General features: G+C 42.8%; 1 protein-coding gene across 1 annotated transcript in view; it reads left to right on the top strand.

Annotated features, from left to right (window-relative positions):
* The window catches only part of NSG1 (neuronal vesicle trafficking associated 1), an 85721-nt gene extending 62579 nt beyond the window's left edge, over positions 1 to 23142 (top strand). The window contains exon 5 of the mRNA XM_069744835.1: positions 20969 to 23142. Coding sequence (XP_069600936.1) covers positions 20969 to 21169 — 201 coding nt within the window. The 3' untranslated portion in view covers positions 21170 to 23142. The remainder of the gene's footprint in view (positions 1 to 20968) is intronic.
* Positions 23143 to 23741: the final 599 nt, after the last annotated feature.

Raw genomic sequence — 23741 nt, 5'->3', positions numbered from 1 at the left:
GGGGTGGGGAGTTATAGAAAAAGAAGATTTAAAAACAATTTTTTACAAATTTTTTACAAAGTGTTAAAAAAATAAAAGTTTGAATCACCCACCATTTTATTAATAAAGAAATAAACACATTTCATATCACAGCATCTTTAAAAGTCCAATATATGAAAATATAAAATGTCGTAATTGCTGTAAACGGAAAAAACAAACAAAAAAACACCGGATTTTCCATTTTTTTTTGGTCACCGTACCTCCCCCCCAAAAAAATACAATAAAATGTGATCAAAATATGTCTACCCATAAAGTATATATAAAAAAAAAGTCACCTCGCACACAAAAAAACAAGTCCTATGGATGGAAAAATTCGAAGTTTCAAGTCTCAGAAAATAGCAACCCAAACAAATTCTGAAGTTTCTTTAACCCCTAAAATATATATAAAAAACACAAACTATAAGTTTGGTATTGCTGTAATTGTACTGACCCGAAGTATTAGGTTTCCAGATAATTTTTACTGCACATTGAATGATGTAAAATCTTAGCAATCCCCTACACCCCCCAAAATGGAGCAATTGGATTTTTTTTTCCAAGTTTTCACTAAATTATATGGTAAAGTGAATGAGGTCATCCAAAACGACAACTCCTCCAAAAGAAAAACAAGCCTATGTCATCGGAAAAGTTCAAAAGTTATGGCTCTCGCAAGAAGGGAAGTAGAAAACAAAATCGAAATACAAAAATTGGCTCTGACGGGAAGCAAGTTGGAAGTTTCACACTTCACCGGTTACATTAATGAGAGCCATAACCGGGCACAGAGTTGTAGTTGGGTAGTTGGAGGACTAGATGTTTCTGTGGAGCTTATGTAGGGAAATGCCATTAGTCTTGTCTTTGAAATCGTTGGCAATATCTAAAGCTGTGATGGGGTTAGTGGGTGAGGAGCTTTCTCACTGAAGTCCTATCGATCTCCTGCTCGTTTTAATGCACTCGGTAATTGCTCTTTCTTGACTCCGCGTCCCAGGCTGCGTGCACTTAACATTAGAAAACATTGATGTCACTCGGTATTTGTTGACCTGTGAAGCTTTGCCTGAAAGTATGTTCTTCAAGTTTCAAAAGTACTTTGTGTTCTGTAGCAAGACTAATAGGTACTACCCCGGGTGGGATTGTATTGTGAGTCACTCAGTCGGGAAGAAAGGAAACCTTATGTGCACGTTTTAGAATGTGAAGCATAACACAGCATGTTCGAAAAATTAACTCAAAAGCGATGACTAAATTATACCTAGATATGAAAACGATATCACGATGTGCCGGACTTGTCGCTAACAAAGAAATCTACCTTCATTCCAGTAATCAAATCAAATGGATTTTTGGAAGAAAGGAAATATTTTCTAATTAGGGACTTGAAAAAATCCCAAAACCCATAACATTTATCAAACAGTCCATGCAGAACGCGAAGATGCTGAAGCTGCTCCACAAAACCTATATCCATAGAAGGACCACCGAAGGTCCAAAGTGTTGAGCGTATTCAATCCTTTTATATACATTGCTCATCGTTGAGGTCCCAGTGATGCGACCGATGAGCTCATCAGACTAGTCCGAATGTAATAACAAAGTAAAATAGTGCTGAAATAAGATAGAATAGTTGACCCAGAAGGTGTATGAACAAATTTGCCACAAATTAGAGATAAGTGGAACGATCGAAGGAGGATCAAGTTAGAGTCAAATTTACTGAAATTCACGGGTTCACGCAAATTCGAACATTTTGAAAATCGATTTGCAGAAGAAAAAAATCTTGCCTGGCACCACTGCTGAAGCATCAGAGTGGGCTAATATACTTGTTCCTTGAGACATGGATTTCTTTCTAATGCCTTGCAGCTAGCGAATTTTCATACCTTGTATAGTGGTGGTCAGTACCTGGGCCATCACAGATGAGCAGTTCCCAGCAGAGCACAGTTAGTTCGGCAGTCGTTTTCCATCTCCAGAGTCTTTGGATAAGTCTCTCTGTTCTATAGAGAGTAAGCTCCAATGGCCAGCAGGGTATTCTCTCTCTCTTTTGTAGAGTGTAAGCTTCTGTATCTTTCCTGTAGAGTGTGAGCTTTTATGGTCAGCAGGGTCCTCTCCTGTAGAGTGTAAGCTCTTATGGTCAGTGGGGTTCTCTCTCTCCTGTAGAGTGTAAGCTCTTATGGTCAGCGGGGTCTTCTCTCTCCTGTAGAGTGTAAGCTCTTATGGTCAGTGGGGTCCTCTCTCTCTCCTGTAGAGTGTAAGCTCTTATGGTCAGTGAGGTCCTCTCTCTCCTGTAGAGTATAAGCTCTTATGGTCAGTGGGGTCCTCTCTATCTCCTGTAGAGTCTAAGCTCTCTTGGTCAGCATGGTCCGCTCTCCTGTAGAGTGTAAGCTCTTATGGTCAGCGGGGTCGTCTCTTTCTCCTGTAGAGTCTAAGCTCTTATGATCAGTGGAGTCCTCTGTCTCCTGTAGAGTGTAAGCTCTCATGGTCAGCATACATAGTAACATAGTAACATAGTTAGTAAGGCCGAAAAAAGACATTTGTCCATCCAGTTCAGCCTATATTCCATCATAATAAATCCCCAGATCTACGTCCTTCTACAGAACCTAATAATTGTATGATACAATATTGTTCTGTTCCAGGAAGACATCCAGGCCTCTCTTGAACCCCTCGACTGAGTTTGCCATCACCACCTCCTCAGGCAAGCAATTCCAGATTCTCACTGCCCTAACAGTAAAGAATCCTCTTCTATGTTGGTGGAAAAACCTTCTCTCCTCCAGACGCAAAGAATGCCCCCTTGTGCCCGTCACCTTCCTTGGTATAAACAGATCCTCAGCGAGATATTTGTATTGTCCCCTTATATACTTATACATGGTTATTAGATCGCCCCTCAGTCGTCTTTTTTCTAGACTAAATAATCCTAATTTCGCTAATCTATCTGGGTATTGTAGTTCTCCCATCCCCTTTATTAATTTTGTTGCCCTCCTTTGTACTCTCTCTAGTTCCATTATATCCTTCATGAGCACCGGTGCCCAAAACTGGACACAGTACTCCATGTGCGGTCTAACTAGGGATTTGTACAGAGGCAGTATAATGCTCTCATCATGTGTATCCAGACCTCTTTTAATGCACCCCATGATCCTGTTTGCCTTGGCAGCTGCTGCCTGGCACTGGCTGCTCCAGGTAAGTTTATCATTAACTAGGATCCCCAAGTCCTTCTCCCTGTCAGATTTACCCAGTGGTTTCCCATTCAGTGTGTAATGGTGATATTGATTCCTTCTTCCCATGTGTATAACCTTACATTTATCATTGTTAAACCTCATCTGCCACCTTTCAGCCCAAGTTTCCAACTTATCCAGATCCATCTGTAGCAGAATACTATCTTCTCTTGTATTAACTGCTTTACATAGTTTTGTATCATCTGGAAATATCGATATTTTACTGTGTAAACCCTCTACCAGATCATTAATGAATATGTTGAAGAGAACAGGTCCCAATACCGACCCCTGCGGAACCCCACTGGTCACAGCGACCCAGTTAGAGACTATACCATTTATAACCACCCTCTGCTTTCTATCACTAAGCCAGTTACTAACCCATTTACACACATTTTCCCCCAGACCAAGCATTCTCATTTTGTGTACCAACCTCTTGTGCGGCACGGTATCAAACGCTTTGGAAAAATCGAGATATACCACGTCCAATGACTCACCGTGGTCCAGCCTATAGCTTACCTCTTCATAAAAACTGATTAGATTGGTTTGACAGGAGCGATTTCTCATAAACCCATGCTGATATGGAGTTAAACAGTTATTCTCATTGAGATAATCCAGAATAACATCCCTCAGAAACCCTTCAAATATTTTACCAACAATAGAGGTTAGACTTACTGGCCTATAATTTCCAGGTTCACTTTTAGAGCCCTTTTTGAATAGTCCGCTCTCCTGTAGAGTGTAAGCTCTTATGGTCAGTGGGGTCCTCTCTCCTGTAGAGTGTAAGATCTTATGGTCAGAGTGGTCCTCTCTCTCCTGTAGAGTGTCAGCTCCCATGGTCAGCATGGTCCGCTCTCCTGTAGAGTGTAAGCTCTTATGGTCAGCGGGGTCCTCTCTCTCTATCTCTCCTGTAGAGTGTAAGCTCTTATGGTCAGTGGGGTCCTCTCTCTCCTGTAGAGTGTAAGCTCTCATGGTCAGTGGGGTCTTCTCTCTCCTGTAGAGTGTAAGCTCTTATGGTCAGTGGGGTCTTCTCTCTCCTGTAGAGTGTAAGCTCTTATGGACAGCGGGGTCCTCTCTCTCTCCTGTAGGGTGTAAGCTCTTATGGTCAGTGGGGCCCTCTCTCTCCTGTAGAGTGTAAGCTCTTATGGTCAGTGGGGTCTTCTCTCTCCTGTAGAGTGTAAGCTCTTATGGACAGCAGGGTCCTCTCTCTCCTGTAGAGTGTAAGCTCTTATGGTCAGCGGGGTCCTCTCTCTCCTGTAGAGTGTAAGCTCTTATGGTCAGCGGGGTCCTCTCTCTCCTGTAGAGTGTAAGCTCTTATGGTCAGCGGGGTCCTCTCTCTCCTGTAGAGTGTAAGCTCTTATGGTCAGTGGGGTCCTCTCTCTCCTGTAGAGTGTAAGCTCTTATGGTCAGTGGGGTCCTCTCTCTCCTGTAGAGTGTAAGCTCTTATGGTCAGTGAGGTCCTCTCTCTCCTGTAGAGTGTAAGCTCTTATGGTCAGTGAGGTCCTCTCTCTCCTGTAGAGTGTAAGCTCTTATGGTCAGTGAGGTCCTCTCTCTCCTGTAGAGTGTAAGCTCTTATGGTCAGTGAGGTCCTCTCTCTCCTGTAGAGTGTAAGCTCTTATGGTCAGTGAGGTCCTCTCTCTCCTGTAGAGTGTAAGCTCTCATGGTCAGTGGGGTCTTCTCTCTCCTGTAGAGTGTAAGCTCTTATGGTCAGTGGGGTCTTCTCTCTCCTGTAGAGTGTAAGCTCTTATGGTAAGCAGGGTCCTCTCTCTCCTGTAGAGTGTAAGCTCTTATGGTCAGCGGGGTCCTCTCTCTCCTGTAGAGTGTAAGCTCTTATGGTCAGCGGGGTCCTCTCTCTCCTGTAGAGTGTAAGCTCTTATGGTCAGCGGGGTCCTCTCTCTCCTGTAGAGTGTAAGCTCTTATGGTCAGCGGGGTCCTCTCTCTCCTGTAGAGTGTAAGCTCTTATGGTCAGCGGGGTCCTCTCTCTCCTGTACAGTGTAAGCTCTTATGGTCAGTGGGGTCTTCTCTCTCCTGTAGAGAGTAAGCTCTTATGGTCAGTGGGGTCCTCTCTCTCCTGTAGAGTGTAAGCTCTTATGGACAGCGGGGTCCTCTCTCTCCTGTAGAGTGTAAGCTCTTATGGTCAGCGGGGTCCTCTCTCTCCTGTAGAGTGTAAGCTCTTATGGTCAGCGGGGTCCTCTCTCTCCTGTAGAGTGTAAGCTCTTATGGTCAGCGGGGTCCTCTCTCTCCTGTAGAGTGTAAGCTCTTATGGTCAGCGGGGTCCTCTCTCTCCTGTACAGTGTAAGCTCTTATGGTCAGTGGGGTCTTCTCTCTCCTGTAGAGAGTAAGCTCTTATGGTCAGTGGGGTCCTCTCTCTCCTGTAGAGTGTAAGCTCTTATGGACAGCGGGGTCCTCTCTCTCCTGTAGAGTGTAAGCTCTTATGGTCAGCGGGGTCCTCTCTCTCCTGTAGAGTGTAAGCTCTTATGGTCAGCGGGGTCCTCTCTCTCCTGTAGAGTGTAAGCTCTTATGGTCAGTCGGGTCCTCTCTCTCTCCTGTAGAGTGTAAGCTCTTATGGTCAGTCGGGTCCTCTCTCTCTCCTGTAGAGTGTAAGCTCTTATGGTCAGTGGGGTCCTCTCTCTCTCCTGTAGGGTGTAAGCTCTTATGGTCAGTGGGGTCCTCTCTCTCTCTCCTGTAGAGTGTAAGCTCTTATGGTCAGAGTGGTCCTCTCTCTCTCCTGTAGAGTGTAAGCTCTTATGGTCAGTGGGGTCTTCTCTCTCCTATAGAGTGTAAGCTCTTATGGTCAGTGAGGTTCTCTTGCTCTCTTCTCTCCCCCATAGGTATTTTTTTTCTTAAACGAGTTGAATAGATTCATGACTGCCACACCTATGATTACGTATAAAAGCGGAAGAACAGTGATGGCTGCAGACAGTGGTCACCGACAGACTGCAGTAGTTACGTGACAGGGCTGAGATCAGAGGAAAAGTGATCCTGACCCAGGCCTCATCACTACACACAGCACTGTGTCGACACAATTAACTGTGTGTCTTCCATTGCAGCATCTGCAGTGCGGGTACTTCCTGCGTTGAAGCACATTGCCTGCAGTGTAGGCTAGCCGTCACTTTTAACCTCATCCCCTTGGTCAGGAATGGAAAGGATTCCGATTTGCAATTCGGGCTAGGAGAAGCCCTTTTCTCCGCTCCGTAGAACGGTCTACATTCTCAGTATATAGTATACATGAGTGGTGGCTGTATTCATCACGTACAGATGGGTGTAGGGTGGGGATCCTTTCATTACACTGCAGCCGCAGATACTTAGGAATTTTCATCAACTGTGAGTCATATACGGGAAAATCCTGTTAGCAAAAATCAAGTTAAATGCAGTAATTGATTCTGATTTCATATATCACATTGACAGATCCAATTAAAAGAATCTATAGCCATAAGCAGCCTTTTGACAAATGTTAATCTTCAGGTCAAACAGCCGAGTGCTGAGCATGTTAATTATGTGTACAGTTGTGTAATACGGTGCACATCCAAGCAAAAAGGAGCCGTGTTATTACAGAGCTACGTCACACTGCGCCAAAAAAATAAAGGGAGCACTAAAATACCACATCCGTTGAGAACAATAAAACATAAAATATTATTAAAGTAAATCAAAATTAATATCGCATTGAGGTATGGATTGGAATGATACTCAAAATCAAGGTGGTGCATGAAAATGTGAGAACAGAGAAATGGTCTGTGGTCACCCCCTGCAGAGCCACTCCTATAGGGGTGGTCTTTCTGATTGCCTATCATTTCTACCTGTTGTCTGTTCTATTTGCACAAGAGCAGGAGAAATTGATTCACAATCACAGCTTTACAGTCTCCTTACAGTTTTCTTCCTTGTCGGTTTCTAACAGGGTGGGCTCTCCTCCTCGAGTTACAACTCTGATAAAGAGACCTATAGTATTAGTAGAACTATAAAGCTCAGCACAAGTTGTGCTAAAACACATTCAGCTATCAGTGATTTGTTCCGAGTCTACAATGTTAGAGACAACCAGGTATATGAATAAGCTCCCGGCTGCTTGGGCTGGTGATTTACAATTGTATCTCTCTTCAGGAGCCGAGAGGGAGGTGCATAAATAACTGGTGTATAGAAATCAATGGATTGAAGAGAGATGGCTGGGATGTTAGGAGTTAACCCCTTCCGTGGAATGTAAGTAAGGAGATGTCTCGGTCACAGTCCGGCAGGTACTAGTGGCTGAACTGCACTGAAACTAGCTGTACGCTATAAGAGATAAAAGCTCTAATTGCGGGACAATGACAGTAAATAGAAAATGCAAGTCAGTGGCAAACTTGCTTATTTTCATGCTGTCTAAATAAAGCAATTGAGATCATCCCTTTAAGACAAAAATTGTTGCATATTATGGCACAACCAGTTAATAGCTAGTATTGGTTTTATTTTCTGATTTCCCAGACAGCCTAAGATGTGCAACATTTATGGAGATCTCTTAAAGGAAATGTGTCATATGGTTATTGCCACTTAATCTGATGCAGGGATGTGTTACTGTCTGAGCTGCTTGCTTTAGTTTTGATAAAATCACTGTTTTATCAGCAGGTTATTATCACTATGGGACTAGTAAACGTGCTGCCATGCAGTCCTATATATTCATGAGCTCTGTATAACCTTGCGCCCATCACTGATTGGCAGCTTTTTATGCACACTGTGCATAGGCAAAAAGCTGCCAATCAGTGATGTGGGCGGGATTATACAGAGCTCAGCATTCAGAGAAGTGGTGGATCTGCAGCAGATACAACTAATTTTTATCACAACTGCAGCAAGCAACCCAGTAAGTGATACATCACTGGAATCAGGGTCTCTGCCCCTACATCATGAATCTTTGAGATGGGATAGCAAAATTCTAGTTACTGATTCCCTTTAAAAATTTAGTGCAACTTTACCAACTATGGGCTTGGTACGAAACACCAGTTTCCCTGTTCCTACATGACCACCGCCCTTGGGGATTCGCCTCCATCCAACCCTGCTAAAATACATTCATGCCACATACTGATGACTATCTGATGGCTCCTGGTCTGCCGTGGGATTTCACGCTCGCCGGTGAGTCAGCGATGAGTAACAGAGAACTTGACTGGCCAAAATGATCCGGAACTAGTCAACAGGCTGCACCCCACTGAGTAATTTAGGGTCGGACATGGAACCATAGAAATGTTTTCAACTAATTAAAATTCCCTAGAAAAAAAAAAAAAGTTTTTAATTATGGAAATAAAATTAATTGACCATCACGTCCAATTGTTCCGTTTTTCTACTAGAAGCCACAGTAATTGTAACCCCTGAACAGACAAATTACCGTTGATCCGATGTGAGATCAATCCAAGAACTTTCATCAGTAGAAGACCAGCAGGAAAGCTACGACATCTGTAGTAAATGCTAGACTGGTCCCTCGACTCCGGGATTCTGTAAAGAATTTTTTTTTTATCTTTATGATGGATTTTCAGCTAGTTTTCACATATTTTTAGTACATTTTTGTATTTCCCATTGATGACAATTATGGTCCATCTTTTCATAGAATTTTGCATTGTGACTTTTAGGACTGCAGCAATTTGTAGACAACTGCATAGGGCACCACCTGGGCGAGCAGGCAGGGATTTATTGGACATCTCATTTTGATATAAGTTTTGACTTGAATTGCAGAAAAAACTGTGATAAAACTACAAGTTTAATAATAACCTGCTGATAAAACAGTGATTTTATCAAAACTAAAGCCAGCAGCACAGTAAGTGTCACATCGCTGTTATCAGATTAAAAAAAAAAAGAAGCAAATTGGACATCATTTCACACAAAACTCCAAAAATGGGCTGGACAAAATTGTCGGCACCTTTTCAAAATTGTGGTTAAACACCTTTGTTTCAAGCATGTGATACTCGTTCCAACTCACCTGTGGCAAGTAACAGGTGTGGGCAATATGAAAATCGCACCTGAAACCAGACTGAGTTTTGGGCTAAAATACTTTTTGCAGTTGAGTTTATTAAAAAATGTACACTTTTAAACAGAGCAACATACGGTAGTTATTAAGGTTGAAGGAAGACTATAAGTCCATCTAGTTCAACCCATAGCCTAACCTAACGTGCTCTAACATGTTGATCCAGAGGAAGGCAAAAAAAAACCCATGTGGCAATGAGTAAGCTCCACCTTGGGGAAAAAAATTCCTTCCTGACTCCACATACGGCAATCAGACTAGTTCCCTGGATCAACGCCCTATCAAGGAATCTAGTGTATATATCCTGTAATATTATACTTTTCCAGAAATTAATCCAGTCCCCTCTTAAATTTAAGTAACGAATCACTCATTACAACATCATACGGCAGAGAGTTCCATAGTCTCACTGCCCTTACAGTAAAGAATCCGCGTCTGTTATTATGTTTAAACCTTCTTTCCTCCAGACGTAGAGGATGCCCCCTTGTCCCTGTCTCAGGTCTATGATTAAAAAGATCATCAGAAAGGTGTTTGTACTGTCCCCTCATATATTTATACATTAACATAAGATCACCCCTCAGCCTTCGTTTTTCCAAACTAAATAGCCCCAAGTGTAATAACCTATCTTGGTATTGCAGACCCCCCAGTCCTCTAATAACCTTGGTCGCTCTTCTCTGCACCCGCTCTAGTTCAGCTATGTCTTTCTTAGAATACTGTGCACAGTTCTGGTCTCCGGTGTATAAGTGTGGTCGAACTAGTGACTTGTATAGAGGTAACATTATGTTCTCCTCATGAGCATCTATGCCTCTTTTAACGCATCCCATTATTTTATTTGCCTTTGTAGCAGCCTGACACTGGCCACTGAATATGATTTTGTCATCCACCCATACACCCAAGTCTTTTTCATTGACGGTTTTGCCCAGAGTTTTAGAATTAAGAACATAGTTATACATCTTATTACTTCTACCCAAGTGCATGACCTTACATTTATCCCCATTAAAGCTCATTTGCCATTTATCAGCCCAAGCTTCTAGTTTTCATAAATCATCCGGTAATATAAAATTGTCCTCCTCTGTATTGATTACCCTGCAGAGTTTAGTGTCATCTGCAAATATTGAAATTCTACTCTGAATGCCCCCTACAAGGTCATTAATAAATGTTAAAAAGAAGAGGGCCCAATACTGATCCCTGTGGTACACCACTGCTAACCGCAACCCAGTCCCACTGTGCTCCATTAATAACCACCCTTTGTTTCCTATCCCTGAGCCAGCTCTCAACCCACTTACACATATTTTCCCCTATCCCCATTATTCTCATTTTATGTATCAACCTTTTGTGTGGCACCGTATCAAAAGCTTTTGAAAAGTCCATATACACTAGTGTAGTTCCTTTCAGCTCACTCGGTAGTGCCACTCGGTTCGCTCGGTAATGCCTCTCTGCTCACTCAGTAGTTCCTCTTGGCTCGCTCGGTAGTGCTGCTCAGCTCGCTCAGTAGTTCCTCTCAGCTCGCTCGGTAGTGCTCAGTAGTACTGCTCGGATCGCTCGGTTGATCCTCTCGGCTTGCTCGGTAATGCCGCTTGGCTCGCTCGGTAGTGTAGCATGGCAGGTAGCGGATCTCCGTCAGATCGCCATAAGAGCACATAATAATCCCATTGGTCTCAGAGTGAAGAATCGGATACATTTAGGCTCGCTCGGTAGTGCCTCTCTGCTCGCTCGGTAGTTCCTCTCTGCTCGCTCAGTAGTGCCTCTCTGCTCGCTCGGTAGTTTCTTTCGCCTCACTTGGTAGTGCCACTCAGCTCGCTCGGTAGTACTGCTAAGCTCACTCGGTAGATCCTCTCGGCTCGCTCGGTAGTGCTGCTCGGCTCGCTCGGTAGATCCTCTTGGCTCGCTCGGTAGTTCCTCTCGGCTCGTTTGGTAGTTCCTTTCGCCTCGCTTGGTAGTGCCGTTCAGCTCGCTCGGAAGTGCTGCTCGGCTCGCTCGGTAGATCCTCTTGGCTCGCTCGGTAGTTCCTTTCGCCTCGCTCGGTAGTGCCGCTCAGCTCGCTCGGTAGATCCTCTTGGCTCGCTCGGTAGTGCCGCTCGGCTCGCTCGGTAGATCCTCTCGGCTCGCTTGGTAGTGCGGCATTGCAGGTAGCGGATCTCCGTCAGATCACCATCAGAGCACGTAATAATCCCATTGGTCTCAGAGTGAAGAATCGGATACATTTAGGATAAAGCCGACATTTAATCATACACATTCAGATAAAGCCTCGCGGCTGCTCTGTGCCCCGCCATTAGTCCACGACTGATTGACTGCAGCAACATCTCTTCATTTTTCTCAAAGTAGTTTTGACTTCTCGTTGTACAAATAAAAAAATAAATAAAAATCCTGTGAAGTGGAAAGCTTTGAATCCAGAAATCTGAAGAAGTCGTCTGGTAAAATATTCTGCTCACGGGTTGACAATCTCTGCCTCTTCGGTAATTAGATCCCAGGAGTTTAGTCGCGCAGCTACAGGAGACTTAAGCACAGTGTTGTGAGTGACAGGGCGAGAGATCATAGCTGAAGAGTGCAGAGATCACAGGCTGCCCGGCAGCGGGTGGAAGCCATCGCATTATATAAAGCGTAGGAATTATAGCCCTGGATATGAGGGGACGGAAATGTCGGATATATACCTAAACATTAACTAATGGCCCCAGGTGCAATGGCCACCGTTACAACCACAACCTAGGAAAAAAAAAAATTTGTGCACAGGAAATCCCTCACAGCATGAAACCTTTAAAAGGAATATGTTATTTAAGAGCAGCATGATGTAGGGGCAGAAATTCTGATTCTAGCAATGTGTCACTTGCTCAGCAGCTTACTGTAATTTCAATACAATCAGTGTTTTATCAGCAGAAGATTATCACTGCAGGACTAGGTGTCACATGCCATGCAGTCCAGCTACTCTGTGTTATAAGGTACACTGTACACAGGTAACTGCCAATCAGAGGTGTGGGCGGGGTTATGCACAGCTCAGCATTTGAGCACTGCTACATCTACAGCAGAGAAAACAGACTAAGTGATACAAGCAATACATCGCTGGAATCAGGGTCTCTGCCTCATGCTGCAGTCAGCTTCCATAGCAAAGCCCTTCTGACAGATTCCCTTTAAAGGGACACTGTCACCTGAATTTGGAGGGACAATCTTCAGCCATGGAGGCGGGGTTTTTGGGTGTTTGATTCACCCTTTCCTTACCCGTTGTCTGCATGCTGGCTGCAATATTGGATTGAAGTTCATTCTCTGTCCTCCATAGTACATAGTACAAGATTACCTTGTGCAGGCGTGTACTATGGAGAACAGAGAATGAACTTCAATCCAATATTGCAGCCAGCATGCAGACGACAGGTAAGGAAAGGGTGAATCAAACACCCAAAAACCCCGCCTCCATGGCTGAAGATTGTTCCCTCCAAATTCAGGTGACAGTGTCCCTTTAAAGCTGACTTATCAAAAAAATTTGACAATACAAATTGAATAAATTAAACAGGTGACTGAACACATATAATGTGGAGCGCCCCCAGACACAGGGCCACGAGTTCTCGGTACCGGGCCTCTCTGGTTCGGTTCTGAGGCTGTCACGGTGGCTAGACTCGGTCCGTGACCCTGCTAAGGGGCGTCCAATAAAGGTGGAACAGTCTGTCAGGGGTTCGTGACGCCACCTGTGGTGTTCGGTCAGGGTGAACGACGCTGCTGTGGGGTCCGCTGGGGTGATGGAATGGCAGCTGGATGGTATACCTTCCCACAGGTGAAGTATGTCCCCAGGGCTTCCCAGTAAGGTGGATGGTGATGGTGTGAGGTGCAGGCAATAACGAGGACACAAGGTTGCAGTCTCTTTACCTCTTTACTGAAGACTTCAGGATCCTCAATCCAGAGCACTGCCAACAGGGCTCTCTGAGACCGGCCGGTCCGATGGGCACATCCAGAGTCTCCTTCGCAGATGGAAATCGTTGCCTACCAATAGCGCCTGTGTGCTGTAGTCCTACCCTGCTGAGCATTCGGAATAGTCCTCACAACTGCTGTTCTCGTTCGTTCGTTCTCTACAGCTCTCTCTCTCTTTGGTTCCAGATGTTACTAGTTTCTCGTCCCCCAGGAATGTTATGGCTAGGACGCACCCGTATGACGGGAAGGCTCGGAGCTCTTCCGGGACCCTAGAGACGCCCCTCTCCACGCGTTGCCCCTATGTCTTCTTAGGTGTAGTAAGGTAGACAGCCAACCTATGATTAACTGTCCTGCGGAGTTCGAAGTAAGGCCTAGAGTCAGTTACTCCCGCGGTGTTCCGGCCACCGGCTACGCGCCTCAGTAGGATGTTGCCTTGGTCTCACGGCACGACTCTTACTGGCTCTCCTTTGTGCTTGATCGCGTTTACACTGTTCCACAATATCCTTCCCTTCGTGTCCCTCTCCTGGATACCGCCGCGGGGTGTGCAGGTGCGGTTCCGTTACGTTCTGCTCTGTTCGCTAGGCACCTGCCAGGTTCCCACGCCTGACAGGGGCCCCCCTGTGTCTTCTCCCTGCAACACCCCCTGCCATTGGATGTTGCCTGAATCCAACCCAGTCAGCTTCTGACTAACTTCCTATCCAACCCCTAGTTTTACCAGTGTGAGGAGTGGCCCAATAAATAAAGCCTTTTTCTCCCCCTAGTGGCCGGAGTGTGAAGTGTAATGTGTTCTGGTGATACCTGGTCAGAACTCCTTTAGTGCCATCAGGCGTACTATCACTCCCCTTAGTGGCAGGGCGTCATACTGCAACGACCAGGTCTCTGGGGCGCTGCAAATGCCCTTTTATAAATTTCCATTGTTAAGGCCGACTTTTGTAATTTGCTTTATTAGAAAATTTCCTACCATCCTCCCTATAGCTAATCACTATATCCATTTTCTTTTTAATACATTACTTCCTAGGATGTTTCGATTGAGGCGAGTCTCAAACACGACATCATAGGACGATGTTCCTGCAGTTACTTACTCACATTGACAGTCCCCACTGTCACGCAACTTCCCTTACCGCGCCCAAGCAGATTTTTTGCACATTGTCATACAGCATCTGTCCCAGCAGCCTCATTCACTGAAATTAGATATCATCAGGGGGAGGTGATAGAAGCAGGGTGAGTGACAGCAAAGCTTCCCCATGCCTTCTAATCATCATTGGGGAGCTGCACTGGTATCACTCACACTGCTTCCATCACCGCTCCCTGAAAAAGGCAGAAGGGACAATAGCTATGTGGCTGCAAGGATAGAGGTTTGGCGACTGAGAAAGAAGCTGCGGTCACTTCTCCCTACCTACATCATCACAAATGATTTGGGAAGTCATCATGATGATGTCCTGTTTCAGGGAGGTGATAGAATCTGTGGGAAAGTGACCGTAGGGCTTTCTGCGTTTTCCCCACCCTGGGGTGCAAGAATGGATCGAGACCCTGGAAGGTGTTCTGCCCATTCTAGAAATCTCTACAATGTAACCGGTGTGCAAAGAAGAACCTATGGGAGCTTAAATGCTTAATCAATTAAACATCTTTATCTATAAATGAAAGATATATCATGACTGCCCAGTTGGTGCAAAAGTACAAAAAGACCTTTATTTCTTATAATTACAACAGAGCAAAAAAAACCCAAAAAATATTTTTACAATATGAATAAATTACATCACACAAAATAGTAATAATGAAAAACCAGAAAATGACAATGCAGCTATGGAGCGATCACACAGGCAAAAACAGTAATTTAGGACAGGAATAAGTATCATTAGAAAGGTATAAAAGCCATATTAAATGTTCATACCTAAAGACCTATGGGAAAGAGGGGGAGCAAAAACGTATTTGTAGATATTATATATTCTCCCACGGTATATATATATATATATATATATATATATATGGCAAAGACTCGTACACCGCATAACCTAGACCGTAATATGTAACAAAATCCCTTAATGCTACCATGAATATACATCACCAAGCCTCTTACCCATGGTTCAGTAGTATGAATGCCAGTGCGTCGTGCCGAGGCCCCGACGCATGTTTCGCGGTTGCTTCCTCGGGGGGCTGTAACCGGTGTGTGGCGAGAACGTACTCCATATTCTCCTTATGAAATTCTACCTGACTGAAGGAAGTGTCACACAGAGTGGGCTCCACAGGAATTCATCCTGTATGAGCCTGGATACTAGCTGGTGTGGCTGGACCACCTGCTGAGCCAGGTGTCCAGTTACAGCTACACATGTTGAAGGAGGATTGTAAGCTGCCATTAAATCCCTCCATATTCTTAACACTCATATGTTTATAACATTGGTATAGTTTAAGATATTGAGCTCACTAAAAGTATTGATAATCATGTATGGGCCCCACATTGTCCAGACATTCCCTAATTATTTCTGCCCTTTATTACAAGGTGTAATACTAGTCATCCTTATAATGTTACAAATCTCCAATTTCCCTTCTAAAAGCATTGTAACCATAATATAATATGCATTAGTTAATTAATTAAGCAAAATGACATTATACTGAATGGCTGCGGGATAGGTCACATCTGGATGTACATTGGCTCGGAAATGATCTGGGACAAAGGCACTTATTGTACAGTAATAATTGATGAAGTGACTGTCATGTGGCAGAAGCGGCTGATATTTCCAGCATGAGTACACCTTTAAATGATTCTTAACAGTCCAATCAATCAGCGTCAGCAGAGATGTCTTCACAGCGTGCGACCCGATTAATCACATTTCTCACGGTAATGAAGCATACGGGTACGGCTTGTTACCAGAGACATTCGAGGTAACTGATAGCGGTTGGTTTTACAGGACGCGCCCACAAAATCTATACGACACTGCTCATCAGCCTCCTGGGCAAAGATGAGACCAGACATCTAGAAATCAACTTCTGGGACCTGTTGACGGAGCAAATAGCAAATATTCCTGACAAATAGGCTGGCACTTTTCCACTGTAAATGTGTATAAGTCTAACCGATTGCTGTAATGTCGCCATTAATGCCCCTGCATACTTCATTCCTTCAGCCATTTTAGAACCCCCAGATATGAAGCAAAGCGGTCAGAAAAAAAGAAAAACAAAACATTATTTACATTTTTTACGGTAATCATTCGTGTGTCTAATTGGAAGTGCAGCTGCAGGGAGAAACATTGTTATATTCTCCCTGCAGCTACTTCCTTGCAGTCACTGGGGCGGCACATTTCTCACAAATCTCGCTGGCAGAATACAAAGACAATGACAGGTTTTTTCGCCTTGCCTGCTCCACACACTGATGATTTTTCTGCTACAAATCCACCCGTGTAACATACTGTGGATTCTCCATGGGCTTCATTGCTACACCGAAAACAAAATAAATGGAGGAGAAAATTGTCACGCTGCAAATGTTTATATTTTCACCGCTGGTTAATTTCCATTTTGTTAAAACCATAGGCAAAATCTGCGCTTTTATGTCTCTTTTGAACTTATTTTTATGCATGTTTTTCTGGATGTAGGGAGTCAAATGATGATCTAGTGAAAAAAAAGTGGCAAAAAGTGGAGTTCCTCAAATTGTCATTTCTCATAATGGTGGAAAGTGGTTGCAGAGTGGAAGTGAACATGTAGTAATTCTGGATAATGTGTCGGCCTACAAATGTAGGTAAATTGCATTTGACAGTTTCAATCACATGTGATGCAGTAAGCGTCAAGTTAACATTTGCTACATCCATAACCGAGAACCCCGACATTGCAGAAATAAGTACAATGAAAACAATATCCCAGATAAACAGAACAATGTTAATAAAGTGACAAGATCACTCATAAAAGGGGGACACTACTTATAGCCCAAAAAAGTAATAACTGCACTGTGTGACCCACAATAAGACAGCGGAATAAGCACGTAATGCATAAAGTAACAGCAACTCTACGACATTATTGATGATGGTATATACCCAGCTGTGTAATGACCGCATGTCCCTCCACCCCAAAGAGCGTTTCACACTTTGTCAGAAGGCAAAGTAATGACCGTGTTTCCCTTTACATCTGTTATCGAGCATAAGTACATGTGGGGATTCTCTAGCAACCAGACAACCCCCACATATACTTTATCCTGGCTAACAGATGTAAATCAGTCAGCTGCGGCAAGAAAAACAATCTCCGGGCACTAAAAAAATACTCGGAGGACCCCCGAGCGTGCTCGGGAAATCTCGAGTAACGAGTATATTCGCTCATCACTACTACTTATGAATGCCATTACATAGCTTCCTGATGAAGTGCGAAAGGCCCATTGGGACGAAGGTTCACAGGACCATTACATAGCCTCCCGATGAAGTACGAAACACTCATTGGGACAGAGGTACACGTGATCATTGGAGTCCGGCTCAACAGGCCTGGATTTTCCTTTTCTTTTTCAAAAGAAAATATGTTGCATACAAAAGAAAAATTGACATGGTCGACATGAGTAAGACTGCCTAGTGCAGTCGAAACGCATCGACTGGGTCATGTCGACCATGTAAATTATTCTTTTGTATGCACCATATTTTCTTTTGAAAAAGAAAAGGAAATCCAGTCCTGTTGAGCCGGTCTCCAATTTTTTCTATTTTTCTTGATGTGAGGCCAGGGCGAGGCTGGTGTCGGAGCCCCAGGTGGATGAGCACAGAGCAACTGGGTGAGCTGGAATCAAGTTTCTATACACGCGATCATTACATAACCTCCTGATGAAGAACGAAACGCTCATTGGGTCAGAGGTACACGCGACCATTACATAGTCTCCCGATCAAGTGGGAAATGCCTGTTGGGCCGATGGTACAAACGACCATTACATAACCTCCTGATGAAGTGTGAAACGCTCAATGGGCTGAAGGTACATGCGACCATTACACAGTCTCCCAATGAAGTGGGAAATGCCTGTTGGGGACAAATGGTACAAACGACCATTACATAGTTTCCTGATGAAGTCCGAAACGCTCATTGGGCTGAAGATACACACGATCATTACATTGCCTCCCGATGAAGTGGGAAACGTCTGTTGGGCCGCAGTTACATATGACCATTACATAATCTCCTGATGAAGTGCGAAACGCTCATTGGACTGAAGGTACACATGACCATTACACAGATTTCTGATGTAGTGCAAAACGCCTGTTGGGACGAAGGCCCACACAACCTTCACATTGCCTCCTGATGAAGTGCGAAACACTCCTTGGGGCTCAGGGACACACAGCGGAGTATGTGCTATTAGTTTAAGTATTTGATTCTCTTTACATGGTTAAATACCACCATCAATAATATAATGTAATAGCATGTGATGGAATTGCCGTTACATGATGCACTATTTATTAATCTGTCTGATTGCGAGTCACACAGCGCAGGTACTACTTTTCTTGCCGTAAAGAGGACCTTCCAACTAGTTTTTCATGTAATAGTGGCTGCAGAATGGATGAAAATGTTATATTTTTGTTTGCTTGTTCTTTAATTTTGTTTCTCCGCTGGAAAAAGATATTATCAAAGTACTGGCACCTAATGAGTTAATATCCAAAACAGAGAGGCGAAATTAAAAAGTGCCAAAAGTTTTACTCCACTCGGCAGACAAAATTACATTTTTTGTCCAGTTCAGTATCTGCGGTCCGATGTCTTATTACAGAGTAATCCATATTTGTTTAAAACATGTAAATGAGCTGTTAAGATCTATGGGCCGGACATAGATCGCCCTGAGAATCTGCCTCCAGAGCTTATTCTAAAGCAAAGGGGGCGTTACCAGTGTGAGACATGTAGATCAGGAGAGCAGACTGTCAGTCATTACATGTCTCACACTTTTCTCACCTCCTTTTGCTTATAATATGCTCTGGAGGCAGATTCTCAGGGAAATTAATGTCCCGCCCATAGATCTTAACAGCTCATTTATTTATTTTTAAGAAAAATGTGACTCTGGGGAATAAGACATGGTATTGCAGATATCAAGATACCAATTTATTCAGCTCTCTGTGACCATATAGACGGTTTAGTAGGGTTAATCTTTCTGACAAATGCCCTTTACAGACATATCGAGTGCAATCCCAGTTACAACTATGGGTATGTTCCTATTGAGAGTTTCTGTCTATTATTAATCTATCACCTGATGTCCGTCATTATTTTATATTTTCTTCTCTTTTGACACGTTTTCATCATACCTGAGCCTTCAAAGTCTATAGTTGTTGATATGTGATAAAACCATTGCCAATATGTGACCAAACAATTTTCTTCACTAGAGAAACTGACCACTACTTAGGTTATTTCTTATGTGTTCATAGCTTACTTTTGCTACTACTTTTACTCTAATAAATATATTGTGATGTGATATTAACTCTTTAAAAAAAAAGCCTTATGTATTTTGCATAGCCTCTATAGCACCCATAGATCTTAAGAGACAATTAGCTAGTGACTGGAAGGTTAGTTGCTAATTATCTTCGGAGAAACTCTGTACTATAAATGCCAGCACGCACCGCAGCATAAGATAGTGATCACTAATGATTACTATTAATCATATAAAGTTGTAGATGATTATATAATAAGTCCATTGTATGCAAAATAGACTACAACAACTCTCCTGAGCAGACACCAAAGCGTTAGATGGCAGCCTCTTCGTGTAGGAAACTAATTAGTTCAGATATTTTAGGTTCATGTCAGAACATTCTGTACTAATTAAAATTATTTTTAAAATACAAGGTCAACAATGTGTGAGACTTCCCGAGACCTCGTACTACCAGCACAACCGCCAATTATTTCATTTTTTTTTTAATCATTGTACAGATCAATAAACATGAAATCTAATTTAATGCTTGCAATTAAAAATCTACAAACTTTCTATATACTTTCTGTATAGCCAAATTTTTGGGAATAAAGCTATACTCCTTTATAAAGCAATCCAATTCGATGGCAATCCCTTCATGTGTTGAGGCTGTCGAACAGCCGCGAGACACGCAGCCGCGGGAACTCGAACATATTATTCGAGCACGACGAAGTCAATCGGTTAGCACCCGAGCATGTTTGGATAACACCTTATCCCAGCACGTTCGCTCATCACTAATTACCGTTTAGGCAGGCAATCCCCGCATGTTTATTGGCTGTCGAAACATGCGAGAAGGGGCCTCGAACATGGCGCAAGAGCACCCTCGATGCAAACCCGAGCAGTAAGCTAGCTCACATCACATGGATGGAAGCACGAATGACGTCTGTGTGCCGTCTGATAGAAACATGGACCATTTCATTAGAATGGACAAGTTTGGTCCACAAACCTTTGGAAAGAGCCATAGACTATAATCCCACACGAGAAGGTGGATAGAAAATATCAGTAAATTAAATCAAACGATATTACAATATCATTACAATGATGAGTTTCGGTATTACAATTTATAAAGAAATCAATACTATCCATTGCAAAATGTCCACATTTTACGGCGACTGATCACAAGGAACCTCGGAGATAAGTGAGAAGAGTAAGGGGATGGGGCGAAATCATTGATGGTTCTGTATTGTGCTTGGGGTCAATACTCTAGAAAAATGGTGGTGGATCTTACAGAAACAAGGTGCTTAGGTAGTTCTTGAGGGCAAAGAATGGGCGTAAAGGGCAGTCTCGAAAACTCGATTGAGTAACCAAAAAGCTGCCAACATATTAATCATTCACATAATGCAGTTGATTTCTATTGTCTTGAGTTCTAGTCGAAGGGTGTCCCAACCCAAAATTTCCTCAAAACAGAAAAAAAAAGTAGGACTTGAAGTCAAACGCTTGGTATATCAACTGAGTGAGGCATGTACTGAGGTAGACCTGCAAACCACTGATTATTCTCTCGTTGTCTACTTGCAGAACAATCGATGCATCCCCGCGGCTCTCGACAATTACTACACTGAACAGGACACCAGCGCTCAAGGGAAGTTCTACACCGTCATAAATCACTATAACCTGGCCAAGCAAACCATCACACGCTCCGTATCCCCATGGATGACTGTTCTGTCAGAAGAAAAGCTGTCCGAGCAAGAGACGGAAGCCTCCCAGAAGTCGGCTTAGCTTCGCCCATCCAGGTCAAAATTAAGAGAACTCGAAAGGAACTTTGAAAGAAAAAAAAAAGAAAAACCCACAAAAACATCTAATTAACTGCTCTGCCTTCATTGCAACCAGGTGGTTAAGATTCATTTAGAAATTACTTATATTTATGTTTAAGCAAAGCACGCTTCTGTATACTGGTATTGCTGGGCATACATAACTGTACAGATCATAATGGATATACACCAACGGCGACTCAGACAAGCGAGTAACTTCATAACAGGGAAGCTTGCTGAATGCTTTTTTTATGGTGGTTTGAACTCATAATGATGAAGTGTCAGTCTGTAGAATAGTTTGTTGCAACTGAATGAAACATAAAAAAAAGTTTTTTTAGAGGCTTAAATAAAAAAAAGAAAGGGACCAACTATGGTTACCAATAGGAACATAGTAATTAGGTCTAGGTCAAAGTAGACTTGGCAAGACCATCCCTATTGTGTCTTCTCGGTCAAGGGCGACTTCGTAAGACCATACCGACTGTGTCCAGGTCTTTGTTGACTTGATAAGAAAATCCCAATAAATGTCTAGGTTGCCTAAATTAAACTACACCAACTAAGTCTAGGTCAAGATTAACTAGGAAAGACCATCCCAATTACATATATGTCAAGATTGACTAGATGAGACTTTTTCTATTGTTTTAAGGCAGTGGTCCCCAACTCCAGGCCTCAAGGGCCGCCAATAGTGCAGGTTTTCAGGATTTCCTTAGTATTGCACAGGGGTTGGAATCATCACCTGTGCAGATGATCACATTACCACCGATGCAATACTAAAGAAATCCTGAAAACCTGCAGTTGGCGGCCCTCGAGGCCTGGAGTTGGGGACCCCAGTTTTAAGGTCTTGTATCTCAGCCAAGGTTGACTTGACCTGACCATACTAGTCATGTATAGGTCTAGCTTGACTGGACCTGACCATACGAGTCATGAATAGGTTTAGGTTGACTGGACCTCACCATAAAAGTCATGTATACGTCTAAGTTGACTGGACCTCATCATACTAGTCATTTATAGGTCTAGGTTGACTGGACCTGACCATACTAGTCATGTATAGGTCGACTGGACCTGACCATACTAGACATGCATAGGTCTAGGTTGACTGGGCATGACCATACTAGTCATGTATAGGTCTAGGTTGATAAGACCTGACCATATTAGTCATGTATAGGTCTAAGTTGACTGGACCTCACAATTCTAGTCATGTTTAGGTCTAGGTTGACTGGACCTCACCATTCTAGTCATGTATAGGTCTAGGTTGTTTTGACCTCACCATACTAGTCATGTATAGGTCTAGGTTGACTGGACCTGACCATACTAGTCATGCATAGGTCTACGTTAACTGGACCTGACCATACTAGTCATGTATAGGTCTAGGTTGACTGGCCCTCACCATACTAGTCATGTATAGGTCTAGGTTGACTGGACCTGACCATACTAGTCATGCATAGGTCTACGTTAACTGGACCTGACCATACTAGTTATGTATAGGTCTAGGTTGACTGGCCCTCACCATACTAGTCATGTATAGGTCTAGGTTGACTGGACCTAACCATACCAAACATGTCATGATCATTAACTAGATCATACCGATTGTGTCAAGGTCGAGATTAGATAAGATTTTACCATAGCAATAGTTGACTATCTAGCTGGTTTGTTTAAAAAGTAACTCAACTTTGATTTTTTTTTTTTAAATTTGATCCAGCATTGAAAGTTATGAAACTTTGTAAATCACTTTATTAGGCAATAACTTACTTATGCCGCTCTCCTCCCAACAACGCAACACATTTTTAGAAAAGGTAACCAATAGAGATTTTTCTACATCATATTTTCATTTTTGGTGTAGAAGTCAATTTCTCTTACATCTCAGTAAGGATTTATAACCTAGAAATTAATCCTCTTTATCATTTTTCGTCACTTCACAATTCCATCTGTGACTTTAAAGATCTGAAAAAAAAAAAAAAAAAAATCTTTTTTTTTTCTTTGGAAAATAGCTTGGCTCTGATATTGAACCAGCGGCTTTAAGGGTTTTTATCATTCCGGGCATTTTTTTTTATTTTATTTTTTCCAAGAGACAGATTTAGTCCTTGATGGGAGGCTATGACTGAATCGGTGTACGCTTGTCAGCGTAATATTTATCACAGGAGGACAATAATGCTTTGCATTTGCAATAAGGATACACAAATGCATATTCGGAATGTAAAATTCTCGATATTTTTGGATGTTTTTATATTTGAGTTCCGTGAAGTAGCAGGAAATTTCTTATGTCAGTGGTGGTTGTAAATCTAGATGATAAAAGCTGTGTTGCTGGTTATGGTTTCTGTAAATTATTCTAATGATCACTAGGATTGATGTGTGGGTGAACGGCCTAAAACAATTGCTTTTTTTTTTTTTTTTTTGCTGTTTTTTTTTCAATTCCTGCATTGGGCTTTTGAGAATGAAACTAAAAGAAAGTAACCTACTACATTCATATTTGCCAAAGATGGCATGAAGTTCAATTGTTAGCAAATAAAGTGAATGTTAACCTATTAATGCCATTCTATTTTATT

The sequence above is a fragment of the Ranitomeya imitator genome, chromosome 1 (genome assembly GCF_032444005.1).
Source record: "Ranitomeya imitator isolate aRanImi1 chromosome 1, aRanImi1.pri, whole genome shotgun sequence".
NCBI lineage: Eukaryota > Metazoa > Chordata > Amphibia > Anura > Dendrobatidae > Ranitomeya > Ranitomeya imitator.
Note: the sequence above shows the minus strand (reverse complement) of the source record. Positions and strands in the feature narration are given on the sequence as shown.